Here is a 23,834-nt window from a genome sequence, read left to right on the forward strand (position 1 = left end):
AGGTGAGGCCCATGGTGGGAAAGTGTCAGTTGGTACCAGGACTCTGGGCAGCAACTGGCACTATGTCGTAAGGCTGACTGTCCCTACACGGCTATCCCGCTCCTGGATGTGTCTGTCCGAGAGGCATTCCTGTAAACACATGCATCAGAAGACAGGCACACGATGTTCACAGTAGCATTTATTCTTGGTGATTAAAAAAAAAAGCTGGAAACAATGTAAATGCCCAGCAGCAAGAAAATAGATAGGTGCGCTGTGGTTTATTCACAACCGGATATTACACAGCCGTGGAGGCCGGGAACTGCAGCCACATGGCCTCCACATGTCCTACATGCTAGTCGCTCAGTTGCCCAGCTCTCTGCGACCCCATGGATGGTAGCCCGCCAGGCTCCTCTGTCCATGGGGATTCTCCAGGCAAGAATACTGGAGTGGGTTGCCATGCCCTCCTCCAGGGGATCTTCCCGACCCAGGGATCAAACCAGGGTCTCCTACGTTACAGGCAAATTCTTTACTGTGTACTTCAGCCCTGTACACAAGCCTCTCTGAAGTTCACTTTTATGACTATAAAGGCACAATGGTATTTACTTTAAACTTTCTTTGGGATCTCCTAGCTCCAGCAATGATCATAGCTTATTAAAGAATAGTCCTTTATAGTTTGCAAAGGTGTGTGGGGTGGTTATATCTTTATCACATCCTTTAACAGTCCAATGTTTTAAAGTTATTTTGGCTTTTTTTCCCCACCCCCCACACTGTGAAGCTTGTGGGACCTTAGTTTCCTGACCAGGAATTGAACCTGGGCCCTCAGCAGTGATTTTGCCAAGTCTTAACCACTGGACTGTCAGGAAGTTCCCCGAAGGTCTAATTTTTATTACTAACAATGACTTACCTGGATAGAGTACCAGCTGTGTTTATAAGCATTATGTAATCGTGGGTGGACGTGAGTTTGAGCAAAATCTGGGACATGGTCAAGGACAGGGAAGCCTGGCGTGCTGCAGTCCACAGGGCTGCAAAGAACTGGACACAAGTGACCGACTGAACAACCAATGAGTGACTGAAGGAATGCTCTCGAAGCCTGAGCAGAGGAGATGTGGGGAGAGCTCATGTTACAAGGCGGCAAGCAGCCCCTAAAGCAAAGGCAGCCTGAGTCTCCCTGTTACCTTGGCACAGTCAGGGCGGCCAGGACTCTGCCCTGAATCATGATGGTGGCAGCCAGGGCCTGGCAAGGGGCCCTGCTCTTGGCAAGAAGTCCTGGCACAGCCTCTTCCTACGGTAGCTTCTGAAAAAAGAGAGAGTTGGTGCCACCTAGCAGTAAAGAACAGGGAGCACAGAGGAAAGCTGGGGAAATTCTTAACACAAAACAGTTATTTTATTTGGGGGGGGGTGTGGTGTCAGGGTGGTGGTGGTGGTGAGAACGTATCATTAAAATAACATCTGCCTTTTTAAAGTAAATTTTTATTAAGATAACTGTATGCTCACTAGCAATTGTAAGAAATAATACAGAAAGATCTTTCATGCCCTTGGCCCAATTTCCCCCAATGGTAAGATCTTGCAAAACTAAGATCAATGGGATAGAAACCAGAGTCCAGAAATAAATCCATACATTTGTGGTCAATCGTTTTGTGATAAAAGCGCCAACACAAGTCAGTGGGAGAAAGAACGATTTTCAACAAATGGTGTTGGGACGACTGGATGCACACAAAAGAATGAGGGTGGACCCCAACCTCACACCTTATACACAAACTAACCCAAAATGGGCCAAAGACCTAATCGTAAGAGGGAAAACTATAAAATTCTTGACAACATATGGGTAAATCTTCATGACCTTGGATCAAGCAATGATTTCTTATATATAAGAAAGACAATAAAAACGTAAGCAACACCAACAAATTAATAAATTGCATCTCATCACAGTAAAAAATGTTTGTGCTTCCAAGTACACTGTAAAGACAGTGAAAAGACAACCATGGAATGAAAGAAAGTATCTGTAAATCATATACCTGATAAGGGTCTAGCTATGAAAGTATCTGTAAATCATATATCTGATAAGGGTCTAGCTATGAAAGTATCTGTAAATCATATACCTGATAAAGGTCTAGCTAGGGTTATAAAGAACTCATAAGTCTCTGATAAAAAGACAAATAACTCAACTTAAAAATGGACATGGTATTTGAATAGACATTTTTTCAAAGAAGATGTACAAACAGCCAAAAGTACCTGAAATGATGCTCAACATCATTAACCGTTGGGGAAATGCAAATGAAAACCACAATGAAACACCACTTCACATTCACTAAGGTGACTATTAATAAAAAAGATAGTAAGTGTAAGTGAGGACCTGGATAAATTGAAACCTTTAACACACTGCTGGTGGGAAAATACAGGGGGAGCAGAGGCTTTGGAAATCAGGGAAAATGTTACAGTTATCATTCCACAGCATTGTACTCAAGAGAAATGGAAACATATGTCACACAAAGACCTGTACAGAAACCTTCAGGGCAGCCTTACTGAGGAGCCAAAAAGTGCAAACAACCCAAGTTGCACTAACTGGTAAAAGTTAAGCAAACAAAATGTGTGTGTGTGTATCCCTAAATGGAATATTATTCAGCAATAAAAAAGAATGAAATATTAATTCATGCTATGAAATGAACCTTGAAAACATTATGCTAAGAAGCCAGACACACAAAAGGCCACATGTTGTATGATTCTATTTACATGAACTATCCAAACATGCAAATCCACAGAGACAGAAAGGAGGGTAATGGTTGCGGGAGTGAGAAATGGAGAATGACTGCTAACAGAGATCGATTTCTTTCAGGGATAATGAGAATGTTCTGGAATTAGTGGTAATGGAGGCACAATTTTTAAAATTGTATTACAAACCACCAAACTGTACACTTAGAGAAGAGTTAATTGTTTTTAAACGTTTATGTTTGTCTGGCTGCGCGGCTCTCGGCTGCAGCGCCGGGACCTTCCACCCTCACTGCAGCGCGCGGGGTCTTTCAGTTGCCGCCTGTGAATCCCCAGCTTCAGCACGTGGGATCCAGTTCCCTGATCAGGGGTCACACCTGGGCCCCCTGCATCGGGAGCTGGCAGTCTTGGCCACTGGACCACCACAGAAGTCCTGAAAGAATCACTCTTAACACGTGTGGATTATATCTCAATTTTTTTAAACTAGCAAAACCAATTAAAAAAAAAAAAGAGAGAGAATACCACAACCAGGATAACACTGATACTGGTTCAACCTACAAATCTTACTCAGATTTCCCTAATTTCCTCTGTACTTCCCCATACCCTGTGTTTCTACAAAGGATTTAGCAATTATCCAAAGAATGTACTGCTGCTGCTGTTGCTGCTAAGTCGCTTCAGTCGTGTCCGACTCTGTGCGACCCCATAGACAGCAGCCCACCAGGCTCCCTGGCCCTGGGATTCTCCAGGCAAGAACACTGGAGTGGGTTGCCATTTCCTTCTCCAATGCATGAAAGTGAACAGTGAAAGTGAAGTCACTCAGTCATGTCCAACTCTTAGCGACCCCGTGGACTGCAGCCCACCAGGCTCCTCTCCCCATGGGATTTTCCAGGCAAGAGTACTGGAGTGGGGTGCCATTGCCTTCTCCGGAAGAATGTACATTACTGTTTAAAAGCACTAAAACCCCCACAATGATATACGACCTCATACTCACGGTTGGAGTCGCAACGCACGATTCTCATTGTAAAAATGAGGTGTTATAAAAATTGCCCTTGGTATATAATTCTATAGAATTAACATCATAACATAAAAGGGTATTTTGTATTTATTTGTATTTTACTCAACATAACTTATCTGTATTTCATGGTCTTAACCCAACAACGCAAATCTCTGGGGTTCTTTCCTGGTTTTTAACGAAGAGGCGTACTTACTTCAACTGAATTAAGGAGACTTTTACAGTCTGTTTTTCCCTGTTAATGTCTCATTTTGTTTAAGAAGTTTGGATTGCTGCCTCCCAAGCCATCGGAAATACCCCTTTATACAGGGATGTGGAATCTTTCATCCAATGGATGCACCGTAATTCCGTTAACCATCCCCTTATGGCAGGACGTTTAGGATGTTTCCATGTTTCCGATTTTCTTGCGGCAAAGTGCCGCAGCGAGCAACTTAATTTCCTCTTTTGGATGATTTCCTCCGGACAAGGGGTGGAGTTACTGGTTAAAGACTTTGCGCATCTTTCTGACTCCTGACTTATTTCCCGACGGCGCAAGACCCACGTGGGCCCCGGTCCCCTGCGGCCCCCGACCGCGGGCTCGGCCTCCGCGGAGCCAGCCCCCGGGCCCCGCGCCCCGCGGCCCTGCCGGCGCCCGGACTCACCTGCGCTCCCGCCCTCGGGCCAGCGCGCGTCCTCAGCTCGGCCTCGGGGTGTCCTCCCGGCTCCGCGGGGGTGGCCCTGGGCGACGCCTGTCTCCCCTTCGCGTCCCTGCCCGCCCCCAGCGCCCGGCGGCGCACGCACTGGGCGCTCGACCAGTGCCCGCGGGTGTAAAGAGCGGGCCGCCGCAGCCACGCCGGCCTTCAGTCACTTCAGCCAGGTCCTCGCCGCGGAGCCGCGCCCCCGACATTGCTCGCGCGCCGGGAGCGGCCGGGCTGAGGCGAGCGGCAGGAGGCCGGCCACGCAGCCGCTTATAGAGCGCCTCTGTACGCCGACACTGTCCGGCGCGGGGCGTGAGCGACGGGCACCGCGGCAGTGAGAGTGTGTGGCCGGTGTCAGGGTCGCCGCCAGCGGGCGGGGAGGCCGGCGGGCGAGCGGCTGACGGGAGGCGAGGACGGCGCGCCTCCCGGGGGGCTGACCAGAACAGGGGGCACTGGGAAGCGCGCGGTTGCGCGGGCCAGCGTGCCACGTTCGGCCTCACCTCCGAAACGCCCGCTTAGACTCCCGCCGGGAGTCAGTGAGGCGGGGACGACGGCACTGACAGGAGGGCGTGGGGCGTGGAGGCTGAGGTCCGGCCGCCCGCGGCCGCGACGGGGTTAACGCCTCCTGCGGCGGCGCGGCCCGGATGTGCGCCTGCGCCGAGCGCGGAGTGCGCCTGCGCACAGCGCCGGGCGACGTGGCCGGCCGGAAGAAGCCAGTGCGGAACCGCCGCCGCCGGCCGCAGCGTCCATCCTACGCTGCCGCTGGGCTCCCGAAGCGACATCGCCATGCTGAAGAAATTCGACAAGAAGGACGAGGAATCGGGTGAGAGGGCCGAGGCCCTGGGGGAGCCCGGACTCCCGCGTAAGCCCTCCGCGGCCTCCCCGGGAGGCCTCCTACCGGACCTCCGTCTGGACGCGAGGCCCCGGGGACTTGAGCGAAGATGCAGCGCCCATCCGCGGCCGGCCCCGGAGAGCCCGAGCGGGCTCCGCTGCCCCTCACCCGGCAGCTCGGGCCGCGATTCGCTGGATGACCTCGGGCGGGTCTGCGCCTCTGGGCCTCTGCTTCCGCGCTTGTTAGGGGAGGGGGCCAGACCCGGTGGTCCTCTAGGGATTTCCTGGGGCTGCTCCCGTGCTGGGGCGCCCTAGTCGGTAGTGCCCGGATCGGTGGTTGAGAACCCTGACTCCGATTCATTTATCCAGCAAATGTATCGAGCGCCCGGTGCATGCCAGGTTGCACTGCGCCCTGACTCTGCAGCAGAGCTGGTGAGAACTACTGAGCAAGCTAGGAATATAAGAATGGTCGCAGCGGAGTGGAGGGAACAGACGTCAGTCAGATCCTCAAGCGTGTCATTAATTACAAGTGTGATTTCTGCTATGTGCAGAAGCCGTAGCCACTGGAGATGGTGGTCCCTCACGCAGTAGGGGCTCAGCTAAGTACCAGCTGCATAAATGAATGAAAGGCATGACACTCTGAGAGGCACACGAGGACTGTACCAGGGCTGCTGGGCAACTGCGAGTTAGTGGTCTGGGGGAGTGGAGCTCCCTGGAGGAGGCTGGCTGGATCTATTGGCAGCCTGTAGGGCTTTGACTGCTGTTCAGAGGACTTGGAGCTTGAATCTCTGAGCCATCGGGAAGTCTTTCTCCATTGTCTACATCTGGGAGAGTTTTGAAATTTAGGGTCACAACCTGTGCTCAGTCCCGTCTCTTCTCTCATGGAAGGTGGAGGCTCCAACCCGTTCCAGCACCTGGAGAAGAGTGCGGTGCTGCAGGAGGCAAGTGTCATTAGTTCCCCTGGGTCTTCCATTGAGAATGTTCAGTCAGTGTGATCAAAACGCTAGCATATTCAGAGTGCTGGTTTGTAGGACATTAGGGGAGAAATCTGTTCGTGGAAAGATGGGGAGTTCATTATGCTGATCCTTTTCTTCGTCTTTGTCTCTCCTTCCAGTTAATTAATGAGCTTTGAGGGTTTCTCTGGAGGTCCAGTGGGTAGGGCTCTGCGCTTGCACTGCAGGGCACACTGGCTCCAGCCCTGTTTGCGGAACTAAGCTCCTGCATGCAGGCCACGCAGTGTGCCCCCCCCTAAAAAAAAAAAGCCTTTACTAAGTATTCATTAGTCTCCAAGTCAGCACATCTCCAGGTAATATCTAGGGAGGATTTCAGGAGTTGTTAGTAGATGAATTAAAAAAAGGAAAACAAAGCTCCTTCCATGTGAAAATACTGTAGAACAAGTGTATTTCTTTACCCTGGGCCTTCTCAGATCTCTGATGTGCTTGAGAACAGTCATGGAAGGGAAATAAACTCAGCCAGAAGGTAAATATCCTTGGTCGCTTCTTCTCAGGCCCGTGTGTTTAACGAAACGCCCATCAATCCTCGGAAATGTGCCCACATCCTCACCAAGATCCTTTACCTCATAAACCAGGTAACAGGGTGAGCCCTGCGGGTGGGGAAAACGGTCCTGGGTTGTGTTGGGGGCAGGGGCACAGCCCCTGTGTGGTTGCAGCCAGCGGCCCATCTCTGGGTGCCCTCAGGGTCTCACTCTGAGGTGTTGCCCCTGATGCAGCCTCTGCCGAGTCTGAGGCTGCGACCTGGGCTGTCTTAGCTGGAAGAGCCTTCCGGCCTTTCTGTCCCAAGCTGAGGCTTCTTTCTGAACTGAAACAGGGGGAGCACCTGGGGACCACGGAAGCGACCGAAGCCTTCTTCGCCATGACCAAACTCTTTCAGTCCAATGACGTAAGTGCCGCCACCCCTGCCCTCCTCCAGGGGGACAGCTCTCAGGGTGGTGGGAGGGCCCCCGTCAGCGGCTGCCCCCGTGTCAGGCTGAGCCGGGGTCACAGGTCTTTTCGCCTCTCATGCCCAGCCCACCCTCCGTCGGATGTGCTACTTGACCATCAAGGAGATGTCGTGCATCGCAGAGGATGTCATCATCGTGACCAGCAGGCGAGTCCCGGGTCCCTGATGGCCGCCCCCACGTCTTCTCCCCTCTCCTCCGAGCTCCCGCCGCTCAGTCCTCGGCCACGTGTTGCCAGTGCCGTTGCCTCCTTTCCTCTCCTCTTGCCCTCTCCTTCAGTTACTCTGCCCAGCCATGGCGCCTCCAGGGTGGGCGGTTCCACTTGAATTCTCTGGCCTGGACTTAGGCACAAACTGTCCCTTCCCTGCTTTCTCTTGGCCTGCTGAGGCAGCCCGGAGCTTCCATGGCAACTCCAGCTCTTCCCAGGAGAGCCTGGAAAGAAGCGACAGGGACGGGGGGTGGTGGGGTGCACAAAGCCCACAGGCAGATTTTCCCATGAAGGACTGCTGTGCTCAGGAAGCATTCGGCTCAGGGGTCACGCCGTTTGGCGGGTATGCTACACACACACATGTAGGTTCACTTAGAGAACGTGGCAGACATGGCTTCCGCAGCCCCAGAACTTCCAGGGAGATAACCCCACAGACCGGCATTAGGGGGGTGATGGCTGTGAGAGCAGGCCAGGAGGACCACCAGCTTGAATCTGGGTCAGGAAAGGCCTCCTGGAACTGGGGGAGTGGAGTCCTGCAGGGCAAGGCAGGCAGAGCAGGACAAAGGTGGGGCGGGTGGAGCGCAGCTGCCAGGACCTGTGGGTAGTCCGGGGACTTCTCTGCGACCACTTAATGGGGACAGCAGCAGGAAACCCCACAAGGGTAGATTGCCGTCGGAGCAGGGCAGTGACCCGGGCAGTGTGGAGTTTCATGGAGACCCCTTGATGAAGGGTTAAGAGCCCAGAGTGGACACCCGTTAATAATGGAGACCAGCCTGCTGACCTGGCTGGGGTGGGTGGGGCGTGGGAGCAAGCCCGGCCCCCATGTGAGGCCCACGCCATGTCCCTGCAGCCTGACCAAGGACATGACCGGCAAGGAGGACAGCTACCGGGGCCCGGCCGTGCGTGCCCTCTGCCAGATAACCGACGTGAGTGCCCCGCTCGGGGAGGGGCGCGGGGCCCCGGGGCGCATGCCCGCTCCCCCACTCCGGGCCTCACTGCCCCACACCTTGTCGCCTGCGCCCCGCAGAGCACCATGCTGCAGGCCATCGAGCGCTACATGAAGCAGGCCATCGTGGACAAGGTGCCCAGCGTCTCCAGCTCCGCTCTCGTGTCTTCGCTGGTGTGTAGCCTTGGCCAGGGCTGGAGATGGGGCCAGGGCTGGGGCTGCTCGGGAGACTGAGGAAACATCAAGGATCGCTTTCCCAAGGAAAACCAAAGCTGTGTGGCCCCAGTTGTGAGAGTCCCACCCCCTGCTCGGTGAAAAGTGCCCATGGGACTCTGGGTGGATTGAGGGCCCAGTTGGCGGCCTTGACCCACGCCCTGGGGTGACAGGTTTTGGGGATTTGAGCCTGGCAGGAAGTCTGCCAGGGCAGGGGGAGTGAGGGTGGGAGCCGTGCTGAGTCTGCGCCCTCTCGGAGGACCCTGACAGCAGGGCATCCTGCCCGCCCCGCTCAGCGTGCCCTGTGCCCCACAGCACCTGCTCAAGTGCAGCTTCGACGTGGTCAAGCGCTGGGTGAATGAGGCCCAGGAGGCTGCGTCCAGTGACAACATCATGGTCCAGGTAAGCCATGAATGGGGCAGGGATGCTGAAAATACTCAGGCGCTGGCCAGCAGGATGGACTTTCACCACGGAGGTCCTGGTGGCCCCTGGCCGGAGCAGGCTTCAATCCTTTTCTCGTGGTGGGGAGACTTGGGGGTTTGAGAAAAAGAATCTAGGGCATCTCTTGCAGGGGGAGTTGGGTTACAGACTTGATGGTTCATGCTTAAATATGCGTGTGGTTTAATAACCAGCGAGTATTGTTTTGGGTGTGCAATGCCATCTGCCTGGTGCCTGGTGAGGGTTCAGTGGGAGCTTCTGCCCTCCTGCCCAGACCTGCAGGCCCTCGTGTGGGCATCTGTTCCCTCTCCCCATGTCTTAGTGCTGGGTCTCGTTTCTAGGGCCCACTCTGGCCCCTCAAATCCTCCAGGATCACAGAGGCTTCTTCCCACATAGAAGGCCCTGAGCGCAGCCCTAGTAAGGACTCCGGAGGGCAGAGGGGATAGTCTTTGTGCCTCCCCTCCCCCTGCTGGCTTTTCAGCAGCAGCCACGCGTCCTGGGGCAGGGCCGGGGGGCCGAGGGCCTGCTGTGAGGGCGCCCGTCTGCACGGCCCCTGACGACACATGTCCTCAGCCCAGGCCGGCTCCCACTTCCTCTTTCTGGTCGGAGACACCTGGTCTCTAGTACCTCCATCTGTATGGTGCCTGGCGGGGTTGGGGGACAGAGGCCTGCAGAGTCCCAGGTGGCTTGGTGGGCATGGCCCACACCTGGGCTCCATGCCCACTCCAGAGGTGAGGAGCGGGCAGCGTGGCCTCAGGCCTCACTCTCCCTGCTCTGCAACACCCCCAGTACCACGCACTGGGGCTCCTGTACCACGTGCGGAAGAACGACCGCCTGGCCGTCAGCAAGATGATCAGCAAGTTCACGCGGCACGGCCTCAAGTCCCCCTTCGCCTACTGCATGATGATCCGCGTGGCCAGCCGGCAGCTGGAGGACGAGGACGGCAGGTAGAGGCACCACGCCCTGCCGCTCGCCCCCAGAGCCCTCGCCGACCCCCAGGCGGCCCCCCAGCGTCCTCCTGCCGCCTGTCGTTGCAGCCGTGACAGCCCGCTGTTCGACTTCATCGAGAGCTGCCTGCGCAATAAGCACGAGATGGTGGTGTACGAGGCCGCCTCGGCCATTGTCAACCTGCCTGGGTGCAGCGCCAAGGAGCTGGCCCCAGCTGTCTCAGGTGCCCAGGCCCCGCCCCCTGCCATCTCAGGTGCCCAAGCGCCCCCTGCCCGCCGTGTGCAGCTGGGATTCCCAGGGGCGAGGCCCTGCCTGAGGGTGGGCAGGTGTGCTCTCCTCGACTGGGGTGGCCGTGCCAGTTGGGGAAGAGCTGAGTGGGGGATTTGGGTCCGAACAGTCTCTGAGCCCTGGTCCCGAACTGCCCCGTGCCCTGTCCCTGCCCCTCCCGGGGGCCCTGGGTTTCCTGGCTGCCGCGCAGGGGTCAGCCCTTCACCGGCGTCTGTCCCCCACAGTGCTCCAGCTCTTCTGCAGCTCCCCCAAGGCCGCCCTCCGTTACGCCGCCGTCCGCACCCTCAACAAGGTGAGTTCGCAGTGGACAGAGGGGCTGGTCTTCCGACAGGGCTGGGGGAGGGGGCCTGGGCCCAGGAGACCTGTCTCCTGGTCCCTCACGGCAGGAGGTGCAGCCCTGGCTGGTCTCTGTCCCCCAGGTGCTGGCGTGAGCCCACCTGAAGGCCTGCAGAACAGCAGAAGGCCTTCTGTGGCCTGTCTGTGTCCTCATCGCTTTGCTCCCGGACAGGTGGCCATGAAGCACCCGTCCGCGGTGACGGCCTGTAACCTGGACTTGGAAAACCTGGTGACGGACGCGAACCGCAGCATCGCCACGCTGGCCATCACCACCCTGCTCAAGACGGGCAGCGAGGGCAGCATCGACCGCCTCATGAAGCAGATCTCCTCCTTCATGTCCGAGATCTCGGACGAGTTCAAGGTCCACAGTCTGCGCCCGGGGCGGGGTGGGCCGGGGGCTGCCGCGGGGCCTCGCTGTGGCGCTGTGCGAGGTGCTGCTCCCGGCCTTTGTCGGCGAGCCTGGGGTCTTCCAGACCGGCCCGTCCAGCCCTTCGTTGTCTCCCGTGAGCGCTGTGTCCTGTGCTGGGCAGAGCCGGAGAGGGGAGCAGAGCAGTGCGCACGCCGGCCTGCCCTCGGAGCTCGCTTTCTGGGACGGGACCATGGGAGCTGACTCCAGTGTGGACGGGGTCGTTCCACACGCTGCTGCAGCGAGGAAACCCCCAGGGCAGCAGTTCCCGGGGGAGCCGCCCGGGAGGACCTGGGAAGGGCCAGCGGGCGCGTGTGCACTTGCCCTGAGCTCTGAGTAGACAAGCAGACGGGGGGGACCCACAGTGTGGATCGGGGCCTTGAACCGCAGTGCTCGCAGCCCTGCCCGGGGGCTCGGAGGTCCCCTCAGCCCGGCCCCGCCTGAGGAGGGGCTCCCCGCCTGAGGAGGGGCTCCCCGCCTGAGGAGGGACTCTCACCTGAGGAGGGGCTCCCCGCCTGAGGAGGGCTCTCCGCCTGAGGAGGGGCTCCCCGCCTGAGGAGGGGCTCCCCGTCTGAGGAGGGGCTCCCCGCCTGAGGAGGGGCTCCCCTGGCCCCGGGGACTGCAGCACTGCCCGCGGGCTGGGCTGCGCTCACGCCGGTCTCTGGCACAGGTCGTGGTGGTGCAGGCCATCAGCGCGCTGTGTCAGAAGTATCCCCGCAAGCACGCCGTGCTCATGAACTTCCTGTTCTCCATGCTGCGGGAAGAGGTAAGAGCGGGTGGCCTGGCTGCTGGCTCCGGCAGGCGGGCCTGGGTCCACCTGTCAGCTGGCTGGCTTCTGGTGCCCGCAGCCCTTTTGGCTCCCGTGCGCAGGCAGTGCAGGCACGCCCCAGTCGCTGTGGTTACATTCGTAACTGACGAAGTGCCACCCTGGCCATACAGACTCAGCAGGTGCCCTGAGGCGATGCTTAAGCAGAAGATGGCTAACGGTCTGTCTCGTGTCATCTGGTATAGAAATATTCTAGCCATTGCAATTTTTCATAGAAAAAATTTTCCCACAAGAATCGGTCCTTGGTGCCGGAAAGGTTGAAGACCGCTGTCATAAAATACACACGACATAGAATTCATCGAGGGCTTCCCATGTAACTCAGCTGGTAAAGATCCACCTGCTATGCAGGAGACCCTGGTTCGATTCCTGGATTGGGAAGATCCACTGGAGAAGGGAAAGGCTGCCCACTCCAGTATTCTGGCCTGGAGAATTCCATGGACTGTATAGTCCATGGGGTCGCAAAGACAGAGCGACTTTCAGACTAGAATTTATCACCTTAACTGTAAATGTATATCGTTCAGTATTGTTAAATACCTTCACACAGGAGTGCAGTTAATTTCCAGAACTTTCTCATCCTGCAAAACTGAACTCTGTTCCCATTTAACGATAACCCCCTACTCTCTACTCCTCCAGCTTCTACACCACCCATTCTTCCTTTATCTCAAAGGTGGGAAGAAAATCAAGTCCCAGAGGTTTCTATTAAAGCATCTGCAGTTAGTCCGGAATGGCCCTGGCGAGCATTCAGCCTGAGCCTTTAGTTTTTACACAAAAGGGAGGTAGCGGCGGGGGAGCCAGGCCCTGGCCTGCGGGCTCCGGCTGGGCCGCTGTGCCAGGCTGCAGCTGGGCTCCGCAGAGCCCCTGGTGCTCAGCCTCCTGTCGCCTGGCCCACAGGGCGGCTTCGAGTACAAGCGGGCCATCGTGGACTGCATCATCAGCATCATCGAGGAGAACGCGGAGAGCAAGGAGACGGGGCTGTCCCACCTGTGCGAGTTCATCGAGGACTGCGAGTTCACCGTGCTGGCCACGCGCATCCTGCACCTGCTGGGCCAGGAGGGGCCCAGGACCAGCAACCCTTCCAAGTACATCCGCTTCATCTACAACCGCGTGGTGCTGGAGCACGCCGAGGTCCGCGCAGGTGCGTCGGAGCAGGCTGCGCCCGGGCACCGGCACTGGGCCTGCAGGCCTGAGGGCGGCCCAGGGGCGCGGGCGGCACCCGGCGAACGTGCCGACCTCGGGCTCACCTCAGCTGCTGCTCTGATTCACTGTGTGTGGTCGTTTACCTTTCTCCTTTTTCACCTTTCTCCTTTTTTCTTCTTGGTATTTAGGTTTTTCTTTTTAATGGTAGCTTTCTTGAGATATAATTCACATAGCATACTCTGTTCAATGAGTGTGTACTTCTGTGCACAGCCATCCGATCCTTCCTTTTACTTAGACTTACTGCTGTTTCCCTCTCACGCCTGCTCTGAACGGACGGTCCCCAAGCAGTTCTTGCTTCTCAGTTGTAGTTCATTCTCTCTCTCATTTGCGGTCAGGTGAGGCTTCGCTGCCCCTGAGGCCGTTAGGATACAGAGATTGAGGGCAGCCCTCGTGGCCCCTTGGTGGTCAGAGCTGAGAAGGGCTGCTGGGCCCGAGGACAGGGCCGCCTCCCTGGGAGAAGCCAGGCCTGGAGGCTGCTTGTTGGGGGATGTCGGGTTGGGCCTGCGGCTCGGGGCCACTCAGCTCCGGCCGGCCCGCTCCGAGCCCTGGCCTGAGCCGAGTTTGCCTCGTGCACGCAGGCGCTGTGAGTGCTCTGGCCAAGTTTGGGGCGCAGAACGAAGAGATGCTGCCCAGTATCCTGGTGCTGCTGAAGAGGTGCGTGTGGCGTCCCCTTGGCTGGCGGCTGCTCCCCGTCTCTGTAGCTGGAAAGGGGGAGACAAGATGCACGACTATTGATGGTAGAAAACAGTGGGAACAGAAAACCGTGAAACATGGTGCTGTGCAGAAGCCCCTCCCCTAGGTGTTAACTCGAGGTGTTTTCTGTTTTAAAAAACAGCTTTATTGAGATATAACTTGCAATCCACACAGTGTCCCCATCTTAAATGCATAATACAGTGGGTTTGTTACATTCCGAGTTGTTTAACCATTACCGCCATCTAAGTTGAGAACTTTTCTCTTGACCGCGCTGTACGGCTTCTGGAATCTTAGTTCCCTGACCAGGGATCGAACCTGGGCCCTCTGCAGTGGAAACGCAGAGTCCCAGCCACTCGACCACCTGGGAGTTCTCAAAAACACTTCTACCGCCCCAGAGAAACTATGTACCAGCGAGTAGTCGAGCCCTGCCCCAGCCCTGCCCGCCCCTCGCTCGCCTTCCGGCTCAGGATTTGCCTGTCCCGACTTGCCGTGCAGCCGCAGGCCTTCAGCGTGTTGCCTCTCGCGAGCCTGGCTCCTTCACGGGGTTTCCAGGGGTCACTCGTGTTGTCACACCTGCCAGCACTTCATGCCACTCTTGCATGGCGTGAAGAGCCCTCGTTTGTTTAGCTGGTCATCAGTCGGGAGGCATTTGGGCCATTTCCGGTTCACGGCTGGCGTGACTCGCGCTGCTGTGAACATTTGTGCACAAGTCTTTATGTGACTTGCTTTCAGTTCTCTGGGGTGTGCACCCAGGAGTGGAATTGCGGAGCCATGTTCAAGTCCTTTTTGACGAGTGCTGCCGGATACAGGCGCATGGCTCCCTCCCTGGGTGGGCTCTGGGAGAGGGTCCCGGGAGAGTGAATACCAGCCCCCCTGTGCCTCTGATACCCGGGCACTGCATCTGGTGATTGGGGTGGAAGCACCCTGCCGCCTCTGCCTGCCCCCTGCTGGGGCCCTGTAGTGCCCCCGGCCCCCTACGGGCCCCTGTCAGGAGCTCCCTGTGTTCTGGCCACAGGTGTGTGATGGATGACGACAACGAGGTCAGGGACCGGGCCACCTTCTACCTCAACGTGCTGGAGCAGAAGCAGAAGGCGCTCAATGCAGGCTACATCCTGAATGGTGAGTCCTCCCCGCCGGACCACTCCCCTAGCCCCCTCCCCGAGCTGCTGCCTTCCCGGGCGGCATGCCCTCCGCTGGACTCCCCTGGCAACTGCAGGGCATCACTGTCATCTCAGGAGGCCTGGGGCCCCAAGGGTGGGAATAGCCCAGAGAGCAGAACCGCTCGCCAGTCATATGAACCTCCTTGAGCCGAGCGCCCCCCCGTGCCCAAGCCCCTGTCCCGTGTCCATTCGCTCTTTGTAGCAGTCCTGCCGAGGAGGGTGTCCTGAGAAGCGGGGGCTCGGCGCCTCGCTGGTTTCCTCGGGGTCCTGCAGCCTTGACCCCCGGCCCCGTCTCGCTCCCGCCTCCAGGTCTGGCCGTGTCCATCCCGGGTCTGGAGCGGGCGCTGCAGCAGTACACTCTGGAGCCGTCGGAGAAGCCCTTCGACCTCAAGTCCGTGCCCCTGGCCACCGCGCCCCTGGCGGAGCAGAGGACAGGTGAGCCATGCCTGTGTCCTCCAGGGGCCCTCGGGCCCAGGCCCCCTCTGGAGGCTCTGCCTGGCCCGCAAGGCCCCCACAGCTGCCCAGGGTGGACGGGGCCATGCTGGGCGCAGGGAGTTCCCCACCCGCCTCTGCCCCGGGAGAGGAGGCCACCTGCACACAGACACTCACGCGGCCGCCCGTGTCCACACTCCACACGAGGAGGCGGAGAGCACACTTGAGAGCGACTGTGCTGCGGTCGACGCGCCCTGGCCGTCTCTGAGCTGTGGCTCACCATGTGTGCTTGTTCCTGCAGAAAGCACCCCGGTCACCGCCGCCAAGCAGCCCGAGAAGGTGGCCGCCACCCGGCAGGAGATCTTCCAGGGTGAGTGAGGGGGCTCGCAGGGCTCACAGGCCACGGCTGGGGCGGCGGCTCTTCCCCCAGGAACCGAGATCGGGTCTCCCCTGCATGCTGGCTCTGAGAGTGTTTGGACAGCCTGCTTGACCCTCAGGTGGAGGTTGTTGCATCCATTTGGTTTCTGAGGATTTGGATGCTCAGAGAGACCCGGTGATTTGCCGCAGTTTGCACAGCACCAAGGGGAGGGCGGCAAGAATTACAGTCCAGCTCCAGCTGGCTCAGAGCCGCCTGGGCCTTGTTCTGAGTGCTACAGGCCCTGGGCCCAGTCGGTTTGGGACGTCTGGCGCCGCTCAGCGGAGTTGAGGGCACGACACAGTCCTGTGACTCGGGCTCCAAATGTGCTCCGCCCACCTTGTCTGGCAGGGTTTGGTGAGGATTCCGTCTGTCCCTCTACTCCTACGTTTCTCAGGGGAGAGGCTGTGTGTCTGGTTGGCAGACCACGTTGTCCACTAGATTCCTGCCTTCGAGGCCTGGCAGCAGCCTCCCGTCCTGGGTGACGTCAGCCGACTCCCTGACTCATCTCCCCTTCTGTCGTTCTGCGCGCTGTCCACGGCTCCTGCCCGTCCCTGCACTGGTGCCTGCCTTCCTTATAGTGGGATTCGTCTTAAGTCCACTTTTTCCTTTCCACTCCCGAACCTGTCTTCCACCAACGCGCTGTCTCAGATGTGGCTGAACCGGGACCCTGAGCTGGCTGGCGTCGCTCTCCCCGCAGGCTTTCCCTGTGTGTCCCTTCCCTCTTGCTGCCGGCAGAGATCAGCATGAACTTAGTGGTTTCACTCAACGCCACTCCACCCCTTGTCCTGAGGTCTGAGTTCAGCCTCTTTACGGGGGGAAAGAGCAGAAGAATGATCCTGCCTGCCTTCTCCCTCTGTCCCCGAAACCCTACTAAGTCTAAGGCAGAGGATCACACTGCCTCGGGTAGAGTTCTTTTCCACGTGGAGGTCAGCGTAACTGGGAAGACGAGTGATGGGTCTTGACTAGTGGTCCTCAGACATCCGTGTGCGTCAGAGTCATGAGGGAAAGCTTGTTCGAGATGCGGGATGGGGGAGTCTCTGACGGGCAGGTCTGGAGAGGCCTGAGGGTCTGCACTGTCGCCATGCCCGCACCCCCAGGTGCTTCCGGCGCGATGATTCCTGAGCACAGCTCGGGGAGCAGGGCCAGCTGCCCAGTTCTCCCAGGCGCCCCAGGGCCGGAAACTGGCCTGCACCAGACGCCTGCTGGCCACTCTGAGCTGGGCGTTCTGTAACACTCGGAATCTGCCCGCTCTCCTTTGGGGCCACTTGTCCCAACAGCCACGTGTCGGAGAGAGCAGTCCGTCCTCCTGCCTGGTTCCGTGGCCAGCAGAGTTCGCTTCCTCTTTGTCTTTCCCCGTCTCCCTCTTCTGAGCACCTTTGCTGAGCTTCTAAGCTTGAGGGAGTTTCTGGATGGGATGAGGCCAGGCCATGGGCCTGACGTCCATCGGTTGGTCTGGCGTCCTGTGTGGGACAGCGGGGAGGGCGTACTTGGGTGTGTCAGGGAACCGGGAGTGAAGGGCCCGCGGCCTGAAGACTGACCAGAGACCCCGCTGAGCCACTGGGTGAATGCGCGGCCTGTGGGTTTCAGAGCAGCTGGCGGCTGTGCCCGAGTTCCAGGGGCTGGGGCCCCTCTTCAAGTCCTCGCCTGAGCCCGTGGCCCTCACTGAGTCGGAGACGGAGTACGTCATCCGCTGCACAAAGCACACCTTCACTGACCACATGGTCTTCCAGGTGAGCGGGGAGGGCCTCCCGTGGCGTCCTGGCGCCCCCACGCCGAGTGGCTGGAGCCCGGTGCGATGCCGGGTCTGCCTCCAACTGCTGTGTGTAGAGTCCCTGACTCAGGGCCTGTGTGGCTCCCGCGTGCCCACATGGAGACAGGGGATCTGGGCAGGGAGTCTGGGTCAGGACTCAGGGTGGCCCTGGGGTGAGAGGCCTCCTCTGCAGCTCAGGGGGGCCCGCACCCCCCGGCTCAGCATCTCAGCCCCTCTGCTCCCGGGTCCAGTTTGACTGCACGAACACGCTCAACGACCAGACCCTGGAGAACGTCACGGTGCAGATGGAGCCCACGGAGGCCTACGAGGTGCTGTGTTACGTGCCCGCCCGGAGCCTGCCCTACAACCAGCCCGGAACCTGCTACACGCTGGTGGCCCTGCCCAAGGAAGACCCCACGGCGGGTGAGCCCCCCGGCCTCCTGGGAGCCCCTGGGTCAGGGTGGGGAGGGCGGCCTGTGCGCCAGCTGTTCATCTCCGGTCAGAGCTTCAGCTCCTCGAGGTCGGTCCAGAGAGGAAGGCCAGCCCGCCCTGGGGCTTTGCACACAGCAGCTCATTTCCTCCTCACACACCCTTCGGGGCAGCACTGCTCTCTGTCTTAGAGGGTGACCGAGATGGGGTAAACAGCTTGCCTGAATTCACCAGGCTGAGAGGCTGAGCCCAGGTCCTCAGGCAGGACTCTGTCTTGGCCGTGAAGGAGCCGTGAAGGAGACTTGGGCATGACCGTCCAAGTCCACTCCTCCCAGAGAGGCAGGGGCTTTCCCAGGCCTGGGTGGCACGTGGACGTGGCCAGCCTGAAGTGTCTCTGCCCCCCTGGCTCCTCTTTCCTCGTGAGGGCAGCTCCTCAGGCTGCGACTGGGTGCTACTGCCTCCCCACGCCAGGCTGGCACGGGCCGCTGGTGCAGCCGAGGCCTGGAGGGCAGGCTGTGGCCGCCCGCCCACAGAGGCCCCTGACGGCGCGCCTTCCCTCCTGCAGTGGCCTGCACGTTCAGCTGCGTGATGAAGTTCACCGTCAAGGACTGCGACCCCACGACCGGGGAGGCGGACGACGAGGGTTACGAGGACGAGTATGTGGTAAGCGCCGCAGGGCCCGCTCACGGCGTCTGCACGCGTGTGCGCTGGCTTCGGTTTAGATGTCGCAAAAGAGCTCTTGTTTTTAACTTAAAAAATATGTGTTCAAGTGTCACAAGAAAACCTGGGAAATACAAAAACAAGTACACACAGACAGGGAAGCGTTAACCGTAGTCTTGGGAGTGGCTGGGGGAGGGAAGTTGTATCTTTGAGGTCATTACATACATTACAGACCTCGTTGGGTTCACTTAGAACCAGGGTGTAATTTCCCGTCAGTACAAACACTTCATAAACACAAGTCTTAATGACTTTAAAATACTTCCTTCTATTGACATATCCTAATTCACGTGACTTTGTATTCGTTAACATTGGGCATGTGTGATCCCAGAGTCTCACGGTTTTAAGTGCCACATTAAACACCCCTCAGTATAAATTCATACCATTCACGCCTGTGTTTCAGGCCTGTCTCCTTGTGACTAGAAGTAGAATAATTAAAAAAAAATTTTTTTTAACAATTTTTTTCTGTGAGTAGGATAATTGGGTCAAAGACTCAGGACGATTTTCAGGCTTTTTGGTTCATGGTGTCAGTTGCTTTCTGGAGAAGCGGATGCCCTCAGTCCAGTTTGTATCTGCTGGCGACCTTCTGGTGCAGCGAGATGCTCCTTCCGGCTCCAGCTCACGGGGCTAGCATGGAGCCGAGGATAGGCTCATTCTCGATTTGCCCAGGGCGCTGTGGCTCCATGCCATCTGAGTGCAGACCCTGAAAGGCAGCCTGGGATGGAGGCTGCCAGAGCCCTTGTGGCCAGAGGGGCAGTCGCTGGAGCACACCTGATGGGCACTTGTGTCCTCCTGGGTCCAGGCCTGAGCCAGCAGCGAGCTAAGCCAAGGCCAGGAGGGCTGGGTATGAGGCCCGGCTTCTGCCGTAGGGGCTGTGTCCTACCTGTGAACGCCTTCCCCGTGCGCGGGAGCAGGGGCTCAGCGGAGAGCTGCTGGCAAATGAGCGGGAGCCTTTCCTCACAGTTGGTCCAGGGTGCGCGTCCAGAGCAGGCCCGGCTGACTCACGGGGGGCGGCCTCTGAGCACTCCTCGCCCCCCGCCCCATCCAGTCAGGCACTGGCGGCTTCGGAGGGTGCACTCTCACAGCCGACACCCCAAGAGGAGGATGGTGGGCCCTCCACATCTGTGGGTTCTGCCTCCATGGATCCAACCAACAGATGGAAAATAGAGTGGGTTCCAGAAAATCCGCAAAAGCAAAACTTGAGGCAACAATTTACATAGCGTTTGCACTATATTTGCAGCTGTTTCCGTAACATTTACATCATATCAGTTATTATAAATAATCGAGAGGCGACGCAGAGTATAAGGAAAACGTGTGTAGCTTAAACGCAAATACGGCACCGCTTTACATAAAGGACTGGAGCCTCCAGGAGTTCAGTGTCCGAGGGCGCGTCCCGCTGAGGGGCCACCACCCGGCCGTGAGCAGCTGAGGACAGGCCGCTGGTCCGGTAGGGCCCAGCCCTGGAGCGCGGCACTCAGAGCCTGCATGGTGGGAGGGGCGGGTGGGCAGAGCAGAGCGGAGGCTCTCAGCTGTCTCTCCCTGGAGCTGTGTGCCTCAGGCCCCCCCTGTTGTCCCCCAGCTGGAGGATCTGGAAGTCACGATAGCGGATCACATCCAGAAGGTCATGAAGCTGAACTTCGAGGCAGCCTGGGACGAGGTGGGGGATGAGTTCCAGAAGGAGGAGACGTTCACCTTGTCCACCATCAAGACACTCGAGGGTAAATGCTGGGGGTGCCGGTTCTGGTTTGCCTGCCTTTCAAGACCCTGGGCCACTGTTGAAATGTTCCTCCTCCCCCCATCCCCGCGCCCATCCCCCGAAGATCCAGGACCAAGTGTGGAGCACATAGTTCAGATACATAAAATAATGAAAAAGTCGCTCAGTCGTGTCTGACGCTTTGCGACCCCATGAACAATACAGTCCACAGAATTCTCCAGACCAGAATACTGGAGTGGGTAGCCTTTCCCTTCTCCAGGGGATCTTCCCAACCCAGGGATCGAACCCAGGTCTCCCACACTGCAGGTGGATTCTTTACCAGCTGAGCCACAAGGGAAAGTTCAGATGCGGCTTCATTAAAAGCTGTGCACAGTGGGATTTGGGGCTGGGGGAGTGGTGACGGTGCAAAGTGGAGATGAGGTAAGTGGGTTAACTCTAGAACCTCTCCCTGCAGAGGCTGTGGGCAATATCGTCAAGTTCTTAGGAATGCACCCTTGTGAGCGGTCTGACAAAGTGCCGGACAACAAGAACACGCACACGCTGCTCCTGGCCGGTAAGTGGCATTTGTCGTGGGAAGGGCCTGGGTGCCACTGGGGAACCCAGGGGTCCAGAGCTCGCGGCGCTGAACGTCACCAGGTATAAGAAGGCCAGCTAGAGCCGTCTTCCCCCAGCCCCTGCTGCCCGTCAGTGTCCCTGCCCACGGGCAGCCAGCGAGCTACGGCACAGCATGCCAGGCACCTCCCTGTGATCCTAAGGGTGTGAGAGCGAGAGTGCACGTTGCCCTGTGCAGAGGCAGACAGCCATATGCAGGTGGCGGACACGCTGCTCTGCGCCTGGGTGTTCACTTCACAGTGCATCTTGGGGAGCGTCCTCTTTTTCTTTTTTTAATAACATGAAATTTACCAGTGTAATGATTTTTACATCACTTCAGCGGCATTAAGCACATTCCCGCTGTTTTGCATCTATCACCATCATCCACCTCCAGAACTTCCCATCATCCCAGACGTCTTCCCAGACTGAGCTCCACTGTTTCTTGTAGCTGACTGTTTCACAGAACCAGTACATGTACTGCTGAACACCGAGATTGTTCTAGTGTTCTGCTGTTACAGACTGTGCTGTAGGGAATGATCCCGTACATACGTGTCTACTTAGGCACTTTATTTTGGATGTGTGCACTCTGGGTATTTGTAGGGTAAGTTTCTCAAGGCTTTACCAGGTCAAAGTGCATTTTTCATCTCGGTAAATATTTCCAGTTGCCTTCCATAGGAATCGTATGCCTCTCTCCCACACTTCCAACCAAGCAGTGTGTTCCCAACCTGTGTGGTCTCTGCAGGCGTGTTAATGGTGTCTCGCGTGGCTTCACTCTGTGTATCTCGTGTACTGAACGGCGCTCAGCATCTCCTCAAATGCAAAGCGCCATATGAAACAGTGTATGGATTTTATTTATATCATGTATATTTTTCCACTGAGTTGGTTATTCTTTTCTAATACGAATGGGATTTTTAAGCACTTCTGGAAATTTTCAAACTTACACACACAGAACCCCCAGGCACTCCTCCTCCAGCTGTAGCAATGAGCATCTCTACCCAGACGCGTTCTCCACCCCCAGATTATTTTAGAGCAAACTCCATACATAGGCATTTCATATGTAAATGTTTCTGATCGCTGTTTCTCCAAAAGCTAATGAGCCAATGTGCTTACTGCGCCTGAAACAGTGAACGAAGGGAAGTGCTTTTTTCTGAGTGTTTATAAACAGGGTTAGGAGGTGGCTCTGCTCCAGTGCCCTGCTCACAGCTGGCTGCCCCCAAGCCCGCAGTGAGGCAGCCCTGTCCCCTGGGTTTTGCAGACACCTGCACCGCGATTTTGCCACGGTGGGGCTGTCCCTCGGTCTGTGAGCTTCGATGAGGTCGGCATGTGTGAGAGCCTCGGTGATGTCGCACAGAACCACACACGTCCAGTCGTTTTGGGCTTGGCAGCAGCGTGACGGGCAGACTGATCTCTGCGAGGTCACTGATGACGCTGCAGCTCAGAGAGGTGCAGTGACGTGCCCAGCGCCTCACACTGGGTGTGAGAGCTCCCGTCTCACCCCAGAGCCGCCTCTGCCAGCTGTGGCACGCTGCCCTCAGCCCAGCCCTGCAGCCCCCTTCGGTCTTACGCGCCTGCCTTCTCTCTTCCCTTGCAGGCGTGTTCCGGGGAGGCCATGACATCCTGGTGCGCTCCCGGCTGCTGCTTTTGGACACAGTCACTATGCAGGTGACAGCCAGAAGTTCGGAGGAGCTGCCGGTGGACATCGTCTTGGCGTCTGTGGGCTAAGAGGCCGGCTTGCATCGGACCACGTCCTCCCCTTTCCCCGAACACTATGCAGGAGTCGCGCCTTCCTCCTGAACCCAGTGGAAGCTCCTTTCCAAGCCTGTGTATTGAAAAGCAATTAGGAATCACTGAGGGTTTTTTGTTGTGTTTTTTGTCTTCTTAAATTGACCCCCTGCCCCAAACCCCTCTGCTGACAGTGACTCTTTAAACAGGGCATGATTTTAGCGCATCCTAGAACTTGCTGTCTTGCCTGCCAGGGAAGGGGCATTGCAAATAAAGAAAGTGCTTGCGCCATCTGAGTTTCTCCCCTTTGGAACCATCATCTTAGCCCTACAAATAAATCAGCGCATATTTATTGAGTGACTGCTGCTTCTGCACACTTGTGCTTAGGCGTCCGGCTTCCGTGCCACCCAGAGCCCTTTGCCTCTGTACCTACAAGGGGGCAGGACCCTCTCACTGGCTCTGCCCGTGCCCCACACCCAGGAGCGGGAGCAGCACGGATTTCCTGAGGGGATGACGGCAGTGGTGGGCAGAACCACCCTCCTTCAGTAGGGGATCAGTGGGGTCTGGGGGTGGGGGTGGGCCTAGTGCAAGGTCTGAGGGGGGGGCACTCCTGCTGCTGGGGGAACAGCCCCACAGAGCGCGAGGCCCTGGTTTCTGCAGCTGGGCTTTTAAACCCAGGCGTGGTGGTTTTGCCAATACATCTGTTTTGCCTATTTTTAACAACATTGGTGTCAACCGTTAGAGATTCGTATTTGGGGTGGGGGTAAAGGTGGAGGCCTTGCAAAGTGTTCTGGTGCCCACTGAAGTTTGAGTGACCTGTGATTCGTGGAATTTTACTGATGGTTTTTCAAGTTTTGCCCCAAACCATGGGCAGTTGGTATGACTGTCAGGTATAGACAATGTTTTCTGATTTCACCCCCACAACGACCTGGAGCCCTGGTTCCCTGGTTCCCGCTGCGCGGAGCAGGGCCCGCAGGCCGCGGGGTCGCATCGCGGGTCTCTCAGGACAGCCTGGACCTTCGGGCCCTTCCCGGACCCTGCCCGAGGTTAGCCATGGGGGCAGTTCACCCCGCAGGGGCACGGCCAACACGGAGGACGTGGACCCCGAGACTATCCGTCTCCTCGTAGGGCGCTTTCGGGAGAGCCACGTTCCAGGGTAGTCCCTGGGCACAGTGCGGGAGTGGGTGCAGCGCGGGGCCGGAAGGAACCGCCGGCGCGCGCGGGGCGGAGCCTGTCGCGG

General features: G+C 57.6%; 1 protein-coding gene across 1 annotated transcript; it reads left to right on the top strand.

The window, feature by feature from the left end:
* Nucleotides 1-5,103: 5,103 nt before the first annotated feature.
* On the top strand, nucleotides 5,104-22,719 carry COPG1 (COPI coat complex subunit gamma 1). The gene is made up of 24 exons (NM_001037815.2): nucleotides 5,104-5,197; nucleotides 6,094-6,146; nucleotides 6,713-6,793; nucleotides 7,033-7,104; nucleotides 7,232-7,311; nucleotides 8,221-8,296; nucleotides 8,398-8,490; nucleotides 8,845-8,931; nucleotides 9,757-9,914; nucleotides 10,005-10,138; nucleotides 10,428-10,495; nucleotides 10,712-10,900; nucleotides 11,616-11,711; nucleotides 12,663-12,906; nucleotides 13,547-13,622; nucleotides 14,677-14,780; nucleotides 15,131-15,256; nucleotides 15,555-15,623; nucleotides 17,259-17,401; nucleotides 17,673-17,844; nucleotides 18,416-18,513; nucleotides 20,147-20,285; nucleotides 20,736-20,834; nucleotides 22,464-22,719. The coding sequence occupies exons 1-24, from the start codon at nucleotides 5,161-5,163 to the stop codon at nucleotides 22,592-22,594; spliced, it is 2,625 nt and encodes an 874-aa protein (NP_001032904.1). The 5' UTR covers nucleotides 5,104-5,160; the 3' UTR covers nucleotides 22,595-22,719.
* Nucleotides 22,720-23,834: the final 1,115 nt, after the last annotated feature.

This window comes from Bos taurus, chromosome 22 (assembly GCF_002263795.3).
Source record: "Bos taurus isolate L1 Dominette 01449 registration number 42190680 breed Hereford chromosome 22, ARS-UCD2.0, whole genome shotgun sequence".
In the NCBI taxonomy this organism is placed as follows: Eukaryota; Metazoa; Chordata; class Mammalia; order Artiodactyla; family Bovidae; genus Bos; species Bos taurus.